This window comes from Schistocerca piceifrons, chromosome 4 (genome assembly GCF_021461385.2).
Source record: "Schistocerca piceifrons isolate TAMUIC-IGC-003096 chromosome 4, iqSchPice1.1, whole genome shotgun sequence".
In the NCBI taxonomy this organism is placed as follows: Eukaryota; Metazoa; Arthropoda; class Insecta; order Orthoptera; family Acrididae; genus Schistocerca; species Schistocerca piceifrons.
Genome location: NC_060141.1, coordinates 213882810 through 213899299, shown reverse-complemented (window position 1 = coordinate 213899299; position 16490 = coordinate 213882810). Strand labels below are relative to the sequence as shown.

The 16490-nt window shown below is 44.8% G+C and overlaps 1 protein-coding gene across 1 annotated transcript in view; it reads right to left on the bottom strand.

Moving 5' to 3' along the window:
- Nucleotides 1-16490, bottom strand: part of LOC124795517 — a 325898-nt gene that overhangs the window by 139125 nt on the left and 170283 nt on the right. Inside the window, exon 2 of the mRNA XM_047259581.1 lies at nt 7000-7215. Coding sequence (XP_047115537.1) covers nt 7000-7215 — 216 coding nt within the window. The remainder of the gene's footprint in view (nt 1-6999; nt 7216-16490) is intronic.

Sequence of the window (16490 nt, the reverse complement as noted above, 5' to 3'; positions counted from 1 at the left end):
AGCCCACATTTTATCGATGGCAATCTAAATGGTGCAATGCATGCTGATTTCCTACGTAATGTTCTACCGATGTTACTACAAGATGTTTCACTGCATGACAGAATGGCGATGTACTTCCAACATAATGGATGTCCGGCACACAGCTCGTGTGCGGTTGAAGCGGTATTGAATAGAATATTTAATGAAAGGTGGATTGGTCGTCGAAGCACCATACCATGGACCGCACGTTCAAAGTTGAAGGATATTTGCTATCGTGATCCACCGACAACGCCTAACAACATGCGTCAGCGCATTGTCAATGCATGTGCAAACATTACGGAAGGCGAACTACTCGCTGTTGAGAGGAATGTCGTTACACGTATTGCCAAATGCATTGAGGTTGACGGACATCATTTTGAGCATTTATTGCATTAATGTGGTATTTACAGGTAACCACGCTGTAACAGCATGTGTTCACAGAAATGATAAGTTCACAAAGGTACATGTATCACATTGGAACAACCGAAATAAAATGTTCAAACGTACCTACGTTCTGTATTTTAATTTAAAAACCTACCTGTCGTCTAAAATTGTGAGCCATATGTTTGTGACTATTACAACGCCACCTATCACAAAGCGAAAAAAGTGGTCCAACTAAAACTTTCACATTTCTTTACGTACTACACGAATATGTAATAAAAATGGGGGTTCCTATTTTAAAAAACGCAGCTGATACTCGTTTGACCTATGGCAGCGCCATCTAGCGGGCCAACCATAGCGCCATCTGGTTTCCCCCTTCAAGCTAGACAAGTTTCGTACTTTGTAGTTTTTTCGTTTGACGCTTATTTCGTGAGATATTTGGCCCGGTCACGGTCAATGGACCACCCTGTATATTGTGTACTCCAATCTTTTTCCGATAAATTACCCATATTTTTCCCAGAACTTCGAACATCCTATCAACGTGTCTTGACTTTTCTTCAGTCCTGCTCCTATTGTCAACTGCAATGTCAGAACTGCCTCTTCAGTGCCTTTATCTTTCCTAAAGCTAAATTGATCGTCATGTAACAGATCCTCAATTCTCTTTTCCATTCTTCTGAATATTATCCTTGTCAGCAACCTGGATGCACGAGCTGTTAAGTAGATGTGCGGTAATGCTCGCACTTGTCGGCTCTTGAGGTCTTGGGAATGATGCAGATGATGATTTTCCGGAAGTCAGGTGGTATACTGGCAGACTCACACACACTACACACCAACGTGAATAACCGTTTTTTGCCACTTCTCCCAATGACTTTAGATATTCTGGTGGAAAGTTATCTGTTTCTTCACCTTATTTGATTTTAAGTCCTGCAAAGCACTTTTAAGTTCTGATTCCAGTACTGGGACCTCCTATCCCTCCCGACTCCCGTTTTTTCATCTGTTTTCTTCATCTGTCACGTCAGCAGACACGTCATCCCCCTCATAGAGGTCTTCAATGCATTATTTCCACCAGTCTGCTCTCTCCTCTGCATTTAACAGTAGAATTCCCGTAGCACTCTTAGTGTTACCATCCTTGATTCTCTGTACACTGCGTTAGTCCTTCATTTAGTCATTCATTTATTTGCAGATTTCTTCAATTTTTTTCATGTAGCCGTTTCATCTTATCTTCCAGATGTTCCTATTTATTTCGTTCGTAAGTGACTTGTATTTTTGTACATCTGAATTTCCCTGAACACTTTTGTACTTCCTTCTTTCGTCGATCAACTGAAGTATTTCTTCCGCTACCCATTGTTTCTTCACAGTTATCTTCCTTGTACCTGAGAGGTTCCATGCCCTCTTTTGCGTGTCTCCTCTCATTTTCATCAATTTTATTAATGTTCTATGTCATTGCACGGTAGTAACAGACCGAATAAGGTTATTGTAATGAGAGTACTTGTACTGAGAGCTCAAAAAATACTTTTCACTTGATTCCTAAACATCTTGTTTTACTTCCCTAGGTGGCCTGTGCGAGGCGAGCATCGGAGCACACGGCACACTGCGTTTCTGGTTGGGGTCTCCAATTCCCTGATTCTGAGGGGATCGTACAATAGGCTTAAGCGCCTGGGGGAACGACTGACAACGATCGAGTTTCGCCTATTGTATGCAGGGCGAAACGAAGTGTGAGGACGTCTGAGTATCGCCACAGTTTATGTGTTTACCGTTCCGGCACGTCCGGAACGATGGTTCCTGGCACCGACTGACTGCATTGGCCTCTTGATTCTGAGAATACTTGTGGACTGTGCCCTGCTGGCTGCAACTGTCTGGTGCCGGATGGCCGGTGGTCCAGGCAGGTTGTTTTCGTTGCCGGTTCAAACGGCAAGTTCAGTGCCCTCAGCTGAATAGCAGAGGCACGACTGGTCAACTTAAACTGAGGCTAGTTGATGTCATAAAACCCTGCTCAAATGGAGGGAACTGTCGCTATTGGCGTGAATGATGTTCTGAGACAATGTGGGGGAATTTTGGAATCAGAACTGAATGCTGATTCGCAATTTTTCGAAGAGAGTAGGGAGTAGAGCAATGTTGGCTTCCATCTTACGTTGCGCGGGCAGGGGATTCGGGGTCTGATCTTCTTCGGAGTCGGATGGTCTTGCGACTTGTTCGCTCGTTTTCGGAAGAACTTAGAATTCTCAGACAGCCTTCGCGTCCAGGGGTTGACACAGAGTTGCTGCACGGCAGAAGTCGGCGCCTACATCATCAGGACGCTGCCTACCGACGACGTGCTGCAGATTTCAGTACCGGTATAGTATTTTGCGGCTCCGGCATTGTAGGACCTTATCAATTTTATACTGAATCCCTCAGCAGCACGCGTGCTCGCTTTGCTACAAGTCCACCTTGCTTGTTTCTCCATGTGATCCCATTTGAGCTCTCACTACTAATTGCAATACTGCTATATAGTCGGAAGACTAATATTTGATTCATTAGGACCTCCAGTCATTATCGTCATTCTATTGCATAACAGAGAGTGGGAGCACCTTGTTCTCAAGCCAACTCTAATTCCCATAATATTTCAGTATACCCTAACCTTTAACCTACTGTGTGTGTCGACAATCATGTGCATTTATGTTCTGATACATAATAAATCTCATTGTAATATTTAATCCGCATATCATTTGGTATATATAGGCAGAATCCTATTTTCTGTTGTTTATTATGATAAAGTTCTCTTTTTTTGAGTAGATTACGATTTTTATTAAGTTATTGTGTGTGCACTCCTTATTTTACCAACTAGCAGGATCCACCATCATTTCCTTCCATTACCGTTGCGCGAATAATTAATTAGCTGGTAGTTAAGGAGGGGATCGAGTGCATGTCTCGTTCTCATGCAAAATTCGTCTGAATTAAAGAGGCACAAACTTTTCTCCACCCCGACACCTCGCATACCTACACTTTTCCATCCACCTTCTGTGACAGCCGTTTTATAAACGTCCGTTCCCCTTCAATTGAACTTCCTAATGACCTATTCCTTGTCGCAGTATCTATGCCTCAGAGAACTTCAAGCATACCTCTTATTCCTTAGTACTTTCGATTCTACTCCTTTGCTCATTGGTTCTTCCTGACTAGTCTCTTAAACTTAAGTATATTCCTCATTATTATCGAATTGTGATCTGTGAATATTGAACATAGTGTTTGCTGCTACCATCTGAAATTTAATGAAATTTAATGCAGAGCTCAATTAGTATTTCTCCTCTCATCCCTAGCACCAAGCCCGTATTCCCCCGCAACCCTTTCTTCTACTCCTTCCAACGCAACCGCATTCCAATCTCCCATGAGTATTAGACTTTCAGCTCCGGTTACGTATTGAATTATCCGTTTAGTATCCCCTTAGCTCTCTATCTCTTCATTTTCTGCTTGCGACATCGGCATGTATAACTGAATTATTATTGTCGGTGTTGGTTTGCTGTCGATTTTGATGAGAAGAACTCTATCACTGAACTGTTGACAGTTACTCACCCTTTGTCCTACTTCCAACTCATACTGAACCCTACTCATGTTATCTTATATTCCGCTGTGTTGATATTACCCTATACTTGTCTGAACAGAAATCATCGTGTTCTTTCCATTTCACTTCACTGTTGCCTATATCTACTCTATCTACATTGAGCCTTACCGTTTCCATTTCTAGATTTTCTAGCTGCCCCACAACGTTCTAACTCTAACTTCCGGCATCCCCCCCCCCCCCCCCCCCCCCCCGCGACACCGCCCCGACTCGTAGAACGTTGCTCTCTCATTGTTCATTCAGTGTTTTTATTATGGTCAGTTGAGACGTCATCGTGAGACTTTTCCAGTTACAAGCCACATGTCCTGCGGATACACGTTACGTGTCTTTAATGCAGTGGTTTGGTATTTGTGGAAAGGTCTTATGGGACCAAACTGCTGAGGTCATCGTTCCCTAAGCTTACACCCCTCTTAATCTAATTTAAACTAAATTACGCTGAGGACAACACACGCCGGAGGTAGGACTCGAACCTTCGACGATGGGAACCGTGTGAACCGTGACAAGACGATTTAGATCGCGCGGCTACTCCTCGCGGCTGCAGTGATTTCCATTGCCTTCTGCATGCTCGTGCCGCTGATAATTGCTGATTGTTCCGCCTTGTAGGGGCAGTTGCCCGCCCTAAAGGGAACGGAGTGTCCTGAACCTCCGTCCGCTCCTCTGCCCTCTTCGACAACGCCGTTGGTAGAATGAGGGTGACTTCTTATGCCGGAAGACTTCGGCCGCCATTGCTGATGATTTTTATTCAAAATTGAAGCAGTGAGTGGTATTGAGCCTGGGACCGAGGGCGTTTTGACTGTTGACCAAAGACGCTACCCCACTTTTTTCACTTCATTGTTCTCGCCGTTTGAACCGTGCAGACGTCACAGCTCGTCCCTTCAAGTTGACCGTTGTGTACTTCGCTCAGTTTTTTTTTTTATTACAGAAGGTAGCTAGCCCTACGATTGGACATGATAAGGTACCGTGCTGGCGTCCCTCACCTACCGTGGGAGATGCAATGGGTTGAATTTTAAGTGAGAGAAGAGTGAGCTGTGTGTTAAGTGTATGGTTGATGGGATATGACAATATTAGGCCGGTAGCATACAGTGATTGTACATTAGAGGAGCAACAATGAAATTATTGTATTCGAGATTGTGGAAGATGTAGAATATACAGGAGTGGTACATGTGAGCCAGGAGGGCTAGGAATTTGTCAAGATAGCAGAGGATCCAAGTGGGAAAGATAAATGGGTGCAAAAGGCAAGATGGAGTGCTTAACATTCAATGATTTGAAGGGATTAATATATCCCTTTGGTAGATAGGATATCTAGGCAATGTAGGAATAGGAGAGGAGAGGTATTGTTGATAGTGGAGTTGTTTTGGTTAAGACTGAACAGATAGCCAGGCAATGTAGGTATAGGAGACGAGAGGGCAGAACAAGGTTTCGTAGGCGTTGAGAGTAGTGGAGGTGCCTCAGTTAGGAGTGGACGTGCTGCACAGTGGCATACACTCATGCTCATAAATTAAGGATAATTGCAGAATTTGGTATCACACAACGTGGCACTACACAAAACTGTCGCTAATAGCATAGGTACATAGGGAACACACACGACACAGATCTATAAGTCCACAGTATTAGTGATAAGTTGAGAAAACTGTCCCGAAACACATGTGCTACAAAACGCCACTGTTTCCTGCGCATATACCCCGACATCAAAATGGGATATGAACACCATGCACACGTACACAGGCCACACAACGGGTTGGCATACTCTGTATCAAGTGGTCGAGCAGCTGCTGGGGTATAGCCCACCATTCTTGCACCAGTTCTTGTCGGAGCCCTTGAAGTGTTAAAGGGGTTTGAAGCTGTGCAGCGATACGTCGACCGAGAGCATCCCAGACGTGCTCGATGGGGTTTCAGTCAGGAGAACAGGCAGGCCACTCCATTTGCTAATATATTCTGTTTCAAGGTACTCCTCCATGACGGCAGCTCGGTGGAGTCGTGTGTTATCATCCATCGGGAGGAAGGTGGGACCTACTGCACCGCTGAAAAGGAGGACATACTGGTGCAAAATAACGTCCTAATACACATGACCTGTTACAGTTCCTCTGTCCAAGACATGAAGGAGTGTACGTGCACCAATCATAATCCCACCCCGCACCATCAAACCAAGACCTCCATACAGGTCCCTTTCAAGGACATTAAGGGGTTGGTATCCGGTTCCTGGTTCACGACAGATGAAAACCCGGCGAGAATCACTGTTCAGACTATACCTGGACTCGTCCGTGAACATAACCTAGGACCACTGTTCCAATGACCATGTACTATGTTCTTGACACCAGGCTTTACGGGCTCTCCTGTGACCAGGGGTCAGTGGTTTGCACCTTTCAGGTCTCCGTGCTAATAAACCATGTCTGTTCAGTCGTCTGTAGAGTGTGTGTGTCTGGAGACAACTGCTGCAGTGGCTGCGGTAAGGTCCAGAGCAAGGCTACCTGCAGTACTCCCTGGCCGTCTGCGGGCAATGATGGTGAGATATCCGTCTTCTTGTGGTGTTGTACACTGTGGGTGTCCCGTACTGTAGCGTAGCGATTGGACGCGTTTCCTGTCTGCTGAAATCGTTGCCATAATCTTGAGATCACACTTTGTGACACACGGAGGGCCCGTGATACGACCTGCTGTGATTGACCAGCCTCCAGTCGCCCTAGTATTCTACCCCTCATAACGTCATCAGTATGTGTTCTTTGAGCCATTTTCAACTCATAGTCACCATTACCACGTATGAAAACGTCTGCACACTTACTCGCTGCACGGTACTCTAACATGCACCAACACACCTCTGCGTGTTTAGACTGCTGCCAGAGCCACCGTGCGACGGCCGCAGGTCAAATGCACCGCATGGTCATACCCCGAGGTGATTTAAACCAGCAAACCGCCCACCAAAGCGTTGTTTCATCATGTATCAGCATTATCCTTAACTTATGAGCATAAGTGTACATGCCGGTTGTTTCTGCTCGCAAGGAGACGTGACATACCTGGAACTCCAGAAGCGCGGGCAGCGCCTCAGTGTAGAAGGCGACCTCGTTGCGGAAGAGCAGGTCGGACTTGAAGACCTGCCGCTGCTCCGGGTCGGCGGGTAGGCACTTGCACATGAGGGAGCGCCGCCACGGCGCGCCGCCCGCCGTGCCGCGCACGCTCACGCGGTACAGCGTCGACGTGTAGTTGTCGCCCGTGCCCGCGCCCGACCGCACCTGCAAAGCGGACCGCAGCTAGCCACACGGACTCTGTTCAGCTGGAGGCACCACAATGCGACGCTATCGCAGTTCGCCACTCAACGAAAATCGGTATGTTAGTTGCTGACAATGTACACGCATCAAAAATAGTTTTGCATCACCTCGGTTCCGAGAGTTCCGGAACCTGGCAGAAAATTGAAACAGACATCAACATAAACATCATTTACGCCCTTTTTATTGCTCATGAAAACCACACATTGCATGTTGTACCACCATACAGCGGGGCCTTCAGAGGTGGTGGTCCAGATTGCTGTACATGACGGTACCTCTAATGAACAGTAACACGTCCTCTTGCATTGATGCATGCCTGCATTCGTATTGGCATACTATCCACATGTTCATCAAGGCACTGTTGGTTCAGATTGTCCCACTCCTCGACGGTGATTCGGCGTAGATCCAACAGAGTGATTGGTGGGTCACGTCGTCCATAAACAGCCCTTTTCTATCTATCCCAGGCATGATCGATAGAGTTGGTGTCTGGAGAACATGCTGGCCACTCTAGTTGAGCGATGTCGTTTTCCTGAAGGAAATCTTTCACAAGATGGGTACGATGGGGGCGCGAATTGTCGTCCATAAAGACGAACGCCTCGATATGGTTGCACTATCGGTCGTAGGATGGCATTCAAGTATCGTACAGCCGTTACGGCGCCTTCCATGACCACCAGCGGCGTACGTCGTCCCCACATAATGCCATCCCAAAACATCAGGGAAGCTACACCTTGCTGCACTCGGTGGACAGTGTGTCTAAGGCGTTCAGCCTGACCAGGTTACCTCCAAACACGTCTCCGACAATTGTCTGGTTGACGGAAAATGCAACACTCGTCGGTGTAGGAACGTGATGCCAATCCAGAGTGGCATTCCGCATATTGTTGGTCCCATCTGTGCCGCTCTGCATGGTGTCATGGTTGCAAAGATGGACCTCGCCATGGACGTCGGGAGTGAAGTTGCGCATCATGCAGCCTACTGCGCACGGTTTGTTTCTTAACACGACGTCTTGTGGCTGCACGAAAAGCATTATTCAGTATGGTTTCGTTAATGTCAGTGTTTCTCCGAACCATAATCCGTAGGTAGCGATCATCCAATGCAATAGTAGCCCTTGGGCGGCCTGAGCGAGGCATGTCATCGACAGTTCCTGTCTCTCTCTGTATCTCCTCCGTGTTCGAAGAACATCGCTTTGGTTCACTCCGAGACGCCTACACATCCTTTGTTCCTGACACAATGTAACAATGCCGACGTGATCGAAAATGGTTCAAATGGTTCTGAGCACTATGGGACTTAACTTCTGAGGTCATCAGTCCCCTAGAACTTAGAACTGCTTAAACCTAACCAACCTAAGGACATTACACACATCCATACCCGAGGCAGGATTCGAAACTGCGACCGTAGCGGTCGCGCGGTACCAGACTGTAGCGCCTAGAACCGCTCGGCCACTCCGGCCGGCGACGTGATCGAACAGCGATATTGACCGTCTAAGCATGGTTTAACTACAGACAACACGAGCAGCGTACCTCCTTCCTGGTGGAGTGGCTGGGACTGATCCGCTGTCGGACCCCCTCCGTCTAATAGGCGCTGCTCATGCATGGATATTTACACCTTTTGACGGGTTTAGTGACATCTCTGAACAGTCAAAGGGACTGAGTCAGTGATACAATATCCACATTCAACGTCTATCTTCAGGAGATCTGGAAACCGGGGTGATGCAAAACTTTTTTGATGTGTATATTTTATTGATAATTGATGCAGCTGAACTCCGTAATCCTTCCTTTGTAGGGTCTAAAATAATGACCACTTCCAATCACAGAAGAAGGTGATTTTATTTAACACGCAATTGTTTTCGGGCTTTGTTTCCACCTTCAGGTCCTTTACATTCGTGTACACGTTTCCATACAAAGTATTGGAGATTAATGTGCATATCCGACACACGTAATTTACGATGACTGAGCAGACAAAATGAAACATCTCGGAGTGGCTAAGCAACGTGTTGTAAGATATTACAGAACTTTCATATAGCTGGTGTATCCATATAGTTTCCACATTACATTTATCACATTCGTCACAAATGTATTTCGTCCTTTACACGTTAGCTGTACATTAGCCACCATGATAGTTATTGGTAATTGCATATGAGGAGCGCCGGAACAAAAACCGATAAATCCGCATTTGCTGTTAATACAGAAAGTAACGAACAGTGATCTCTAAATGGCTCCACAGGCTATAAAAAGAAGGAACACTCCGTTAAACATTTGATGTCGCGTTGTGCTGAAAATTATTTTGTGGCAGCATGTATTATTACTCCCGTATCTCCCCCCTACAGCTCAAACACGCTTATATAGCGAAAGTGGTTATATCGGGTTTTGTTCCGGCGCTCCTCATATTATATCTTTTATTAATTAGTGGCATTGTAGTTGTTAGTTACCTTCAGAAGCACATGCCCTCATAACGTGTTTACATTTGAGAGCAGAGGATTTGACCAAAGAGTTTACGTCTAAGAAGAACAGAGGTGTTACATATGCAGATAGATGGCAGATGTTACAAATTATGAAAATGAAATTGTTATATTAGTGTGGGACCATACTGTCAATTATATTATACAGAATAGTTGCTGGCAAATTATATTAAGTTAAATACTCCTTTTCACAAAAATTCCTAGTTGTGAGGGGGCCATGATTTACAATTTTAGATTTTTGAATATTCCATTAAACGCGCGTAGAAATGACATGTTTTCAAGGTCTACACAATCCAGACACGAAGGAGTTTCACTATAAGGGACAAGGAACACATCGATGCCTCCTGGCTGAGTAACTGTGATAAATGAGCTTTTCCAACACGTCTGAAAGAACATGGCCACTCAACGATAGCCACTAAAGATAACCTGCAGACGCCACAAACTGTGAGCACACGAAAGAAAATTAATCTCCTTGAAGAACTCGATATTTACATCCTCAATTCCAAATCACCACACCTAACTCTCATTGAACAAGCTGATCTTGCAAACAAGTCATTTCTGCACATTTTTAATGGAATATTTAAAAATCGAAAACTAACTAATGCCCTCCTAGCAATTTTATTTACCCTTGTATAATTTGCCAAAAACCATTCTGTTTATCATAGATGACAGTCATAGAACAATTTTATTTCCATAGTTTGTAATATCCGTAACATCTGTGTGCTTCTTAGACCTAAGCTCCTTGGCAACAACCTGTCTTCTCAAATGTAAACACGTCAGAACTTTCTTCCAATTTATTTTTGGCTTTCGGGAGATGCCCATTCAGCCAGCCCAGCAATGGAATGCCTATTATGACGATACGAACGTAAGGACAACACAACATCCAGTCCCTGAGCAGAGAAAATCTCCGGCTCAACCGGGAATCGAACCTGGGCCCGTTCACTTGGCAATCCGCCGAGCTGACCGTGTAGCTGCCGACGAGCACTGCGTTCGATGTTGTGAGTCCATGCGTTTCTGAAGTTAGTAATATCTAAAGTGCCTTAATTTTATAGAACACGTAATATGGAAGCACCAGTAATTAAGATGGTGACTAATATACAGTTAAGGCGTAAAAGATGATTTAAAAAAAAACTGCGATAAACGTAATGTGGAAACTGTATGGATAATCCAGCTATATGTAAGTAATGTAATATTTTAGAACACATGTCAGTATTTTAGAACACTTCCAGACGTTTCATTTGTGTTTATTTAGGTATCATCAGTTATTTGTTTGTGACTTAAACAGTGATCTCCGATACTTTTTATGCAAACATGTACACGAATATAAACCTCCTGAAGATGGGCACATGCCCGAAACCGGACGTGTGTTAAATAAAATCAGTTTCTATTGTGACTGGTAGCGGTTATTACTCTAGAGCCTATAGCTGCTGACAGTTGTGGGTAAACCAGGGCCCCGCATAGTGCCGGCCAGTGCAGTGCTGGCGTAGCCTTGTGCAGTGTTTCCGCTTCGCCGCTCTCAGGCAATGCTCTGCTATGTCTTTTGCCGCGATACAATGGTACGAGCCAGCCAGTATTAAACTGAGCACACGCCGAAACTAAGGTGCGGTAGAAACACACCCGTGCGGGGAAGTGCAAGAAGGCCTGCAGAGGATTAAAGATTCTTGTTGGGACTGGCGGTTGACCCTGAACGTAAAGAGATGTAACTTGTTGCGCATAAACAGGCGAAGAGATCCACTGATGTTCGATACACCACTGGCGACAAGACACTGGAAACCATAACTACCGTAAAACAACTAAGAGTAACCCTCCACAGTTAGCTAAATTGGAATTACCACGTAAAACAACTAGTAGCAGAAGCAGATACCACAGTAAGTATCATTGAGAGACTCTTAAGAAAATGTAATGCAACAAAAAACTCTGCGATCTTACTGCCACAATTTGACGTTACTATCACACATCACTATGCGATATATTTCATTTTTCTACAGCTATTTCCCAGTTATCTAGTGAGTTTACTGGAGGAGTGCGTCTGCGAAGGCTGCCATTCGCTCGTCACGGTGGGCAGTATGCCGCTGGGAGCATCTCTACAGCCTCCTTTGTCGGCCGAAACACAGTCTTTGAATCTCATTAGGTCACGTGGGCCTACTTTGGAGGGAATGGCCAGTTCGTGCAATACGGGCAACGACACGGTTTGTCGCTGTCGAAACCCGGGCTGGCGTCTGTACCCATGGGGACAGTGTACATCACGACCAGCCCATAACCCCCAGAGAAAACTGAACGTTACATTCTTTTTTTCCGCGTGATTTCGAACGTTCGTAGCTCGCGGTATCTCCTCACCAACATGAGAGTCTGATGCGCCTTCTTTATGTATAAAAGAACAGCCGGTAGTATTGGTTTGGATAAGATACAAAAGTGACACTGGCTGTGGAAGCCTACGAATTTGTATCAATAGTATTGTGTCACTCTGGGCAAAGTTCTTGATGCGTAAGGCTGACCGATCATGAAGACACTTCTTTGGCTGAGTTCTAAAAAAATGGTTCAAATGGCTCTGAACACTATGGGACTTAACATCTTAGGTCATCAGTCCCCTAGAACTTAGAACTACTTAAACCTAACTAACCTAAGGACATCACACACATCCATGCCCGAGGCATGATTCGAACCTGCGACCGTGGCGGTCACGCGGTTCCAGACTGAAGCGCCTAGAACCGCACGGCCACACCGGCCGGCTAACGACCGAGAGCAGCGGCGTTTGTGTAGCGTTGCCAGTGCTAACAAAGAAACAAGACTGCGTGAAATGACAGCAGAAATGTGGGACGTACGAGGAACGTATCCGTTAGGACACTGAGGCGAAATTAGGCGTTAAAGTGCTATGGCAGCAGACCACCAACGCGAGTGCCTTTGCTGATAGCTTACGTGAGCTTCATAATTACGATAAAATCCGCAGAAAATAACTCTGTATTGTTAACAGGAAGCAACTGTAATAATCTCAGAAACCGAATAACAAAACAGTATCTACCTTTATAACGACTGTGTGACGTAGAAGAGACATGGTGGGGAGAGTCACGTCATATAAAAGCATTTTTGAGAACTAAATTAACTCAGAGTTCTTTCGTCTCACAGCGGGCCTCACCTATGTGTGGAAAAATAACGAAGACGTTGAGACCTTTACGTCTGCCAAGTGAGGGCGGTACGCTTCATGTATCTTGGTGACAGATTTAAAGCGGTAGTTCATATTCCTGCGGGAAGTTTTGCGGGCAGAGCATTGTGCACGTCGCTCCATACCTTAGCAAGTGTGCATTAGCCATTATTTCCACTAGGGAAAATTTAACGTCCTACGGAACGCAGGAAAGTTGAGACTGAATGATTCAGTCAAGGCAGGAGTAGGGAATTAGTGTTTCAGATCCAGCACGAAGACAACGCCGCTGCAGTTCCCAATTGTGATGTACCAACGCGCATTAGGCGACATTAAATTTTGAGTCGAGAGTTTGATCACTCCAACCTGCGTACGCTTTGAATATAGAATTTCAAGAGTTGAATACTAACGTACTCTCCATTGAGTACATGAGATTTTGATTAGTTTAAAAGAAAAAAAAATTCATTCGCCACCAACTTAGAACATTGAACAGTTGCGACAACGTCGATGTAAATTTCACTGAAGAAGATTTAATTGTTTTGCTAGTTATAACATTCTCATATATAGAGATAAAGATTTAATAATAACATATTCAATGTCTAAATGTTAATTATTTTGTTGAGAGTTGAAAGTAATTGAACCTGCTTGTTATGTATCATTTCAACCCTGAAAGCAGTGATGAATTAAATATAGAATAAAAAAGGGAGAGGTCGCGTTGTCATTTTAGAAAAAATCCCAAATTCTCATTTATATCAATTTGTGCATTCTTGCTATATCACAGCAGAATTTATAATTAATTTGAGATGATCCGCACCTAACATTAGCGGTATTACAGGACCAAAATTAAAGCTATGTAGAATGTCTGGCCGGTCGCGGTGACCGAGCCGTTCTAGGCACTTCAGTCCGGAACCGCGCGACTGTTACGGTCGCAAATTCGAATCCTGCCTCGGACATGGTTGTTTGTGATGTTCTTAGTTAGGTTTAAGTAGTTCTAAGTTCTAGGGGACTGATGACCTCAAATGGTAAGTCCAATAGTGCTCAGAGCCATTTGAACTATTTAGAATGTCTGTTTATCACCCTGGGCTTGACAAGACAGTAAGCTACATTATCCATTTGCGCGATCACAAAACAGCTTTACCACCAGCAATTTACACAAAAAATAACTACACGTTACAGGCTGCACCGCCTCTCCAGGGCTCGTTACCACATTAGTTGCATCGTAGACGACTGGAATACCGTGGCCTGGTCGGATGAGTCCCGATGTCATCAGTCGGGAGCTGATGGTAAGGTTCGATTGAGACGCTGACCTCACGAAGCCATGGATACAAGTTGTCAACGAGGCACCGTGCAACCTGGTGGTGGCTCCATAATAGTGTGGGCTCTGTTTACGTGGATTGGATTGGGTCCTGGTTATGTTCGGCAACTAGGAGAGTATTTTCAACTATTCATGGACTTCACAGTCGGAAATAACGATGGAATTTTTATGGATGACACTGCGCCATGGCACTGGTCCACAACTGTTCCCGGTCCGAAGAACATTGTGGACAGTCCGAGCGAACAATTTGGTGACACACATCACCTGACCTGAATCCCACTGAACATTTATGAGAGAAGATTGAGAGGTCAGTTCAAGCACAGAATCCTGCACCGCAATACGTTCGCAAATATGACAGCTATAGAGGCAGCAAGGCTCAATATTTGTGCAGCGGACTTCCAACAACTAGTTGAGTTCATACAACGTCGAGTTGCTGCACTACCCGGACAAAAGGAGGTCCGATACGATATTAGGAGGTATACAATTACTTTTGTCACCTTTATGTGTGTCGGTCATCAGAGTAACAGTCTTGACTTATATTTCTACATCATTTAACTTCTTCTACAACTTGCCCTGGTTGCGCGACCCATCAAAAAACAAATATAATCAGATGTATTCCCAGTTAGTTCATTTCACTGTGTCGGTGTTGTCCTTGTTCACAGTGGCCTACTGCAAGGACAATTTACTTATTATTTTGTCAAAGCAATAAGTATTGAAACCAGTCGTTTTACATCAGTGCTACTTAGCTCCTCCAGATATTATTTTGTCAAAGCAATGGCCATTGTACTTGCCCGCCTTGCGCCAGTGCACAGTACTCGTAAGTGTTGTTATGTGAAAGCGACGAGCATTGCACGTATTCGACTTTCACCACTGGAACACTCGTATAACGGTGCAACTTGCGATTTTTAAATACTTTTCATCAGTCTGGGACTCTTACCAAGTAGGACTAATAGTTGAGACAGAGAAGATACAATTGAGAGTGGTGCGATTCGTCATTGGTTCGTTTAGTCAATCGATGTGAGAGCGTTGCGGAGATGCTCAACATATCCCAGTAGCAAACACTACAAGAGAGGCATTGTGCAACACGGAGAGGCTTGCTGTTGAAATTTCGAGAACATACATTCTAACAAGGGTGTGGAAACCATTTACTTCCTCCCCATATGTCTCGGGAAATGATCTTGAGGAGAAAATCAGAGAAATTAAGATGTCATACTTACTTTCACCGGCAACCATTCTTTCTACGCGCTGTTCGTGAAGGGAACAGAAAAGAGAGGGAAAGATAGTGATGACAGAACTACCCTCAATCACACACTGTAACGTTCCTTGTGGAGTGCACATGCATTAGATGTAGATCATAAACTATCAAAAGTCAAGAACATAGGATGCATTTGTCTTCCTTTACTCTCTTACCTGCATTATTCTTCAGTATATAATCGTTAGCAACTAACATTTATGTGATACGATTCCTAATTTCTATATCTTTTTTTAAATTCTGAACGTCACCGTATATCTAAATGTAGAACTGGGAAAAAATTCGTAAGTGCAGACTTGCCGGCCGGAGTGGCCGTGCGGTTCTAGGCGCTACAGTCTGGAACCGCGTGACCGCTACGGTCGCAGGTTCGAATCCTGCCTCGGGCATGGATGTGTGTGATGTCCTTAGGTTAGTTAGGTTTAAGTAGTTCTAAGTTCTAGGGGACTGATGACCACAGCAGTTAAGTCCCATAGTGCTCAGAACCATTTGAACCATTTTTTTGAGTGCAGACTTGTACCGTAGAGAGACTATGATAGTATTGATGGAAGCGACCGCTTGTGTTGAGCCCTGAGTGGAAGACTGAAAATGGCTAGGTCTGTTCCCACTACCTCTATTTCAATGAAAGGTGCTCCGTTAGTTCTGACTTAGTAGCCGATGTTGTTAAGACAAGCTACAGCAATGGCGCTATGACCAGATGAGTTTGTTTCCAAGTCCGTTCGCAGTAGTTTTCGTCATCGGGAATTGATCGGCTTGTTATCATAGCGTATTATTCCTGGGATTTAGGGTTTTCGTCATTTCCACAAATCACTTAAAGCTAACGCCGAGATGACTGCTTTGAAAAAGTACACTTCCGATTTCCTTACCCAGTCTTGCCCTATCCGAGCTTCTGCGTTGTCTCTAATGACACTGGTGTTTGGACGTCAACATGCTTTAAACTTAATCCTCATTTTAGGGCTATCGATACGGTTGATCGCTTTTGCTAACGTATTCTGGGCTGTCATGCCGTGATCGAACGAATTTCTAGGAGGCACCCTCTGTTTCGTCCGCATCTATGGCTGTTGCAGAATGTTACTACTATTAAGAG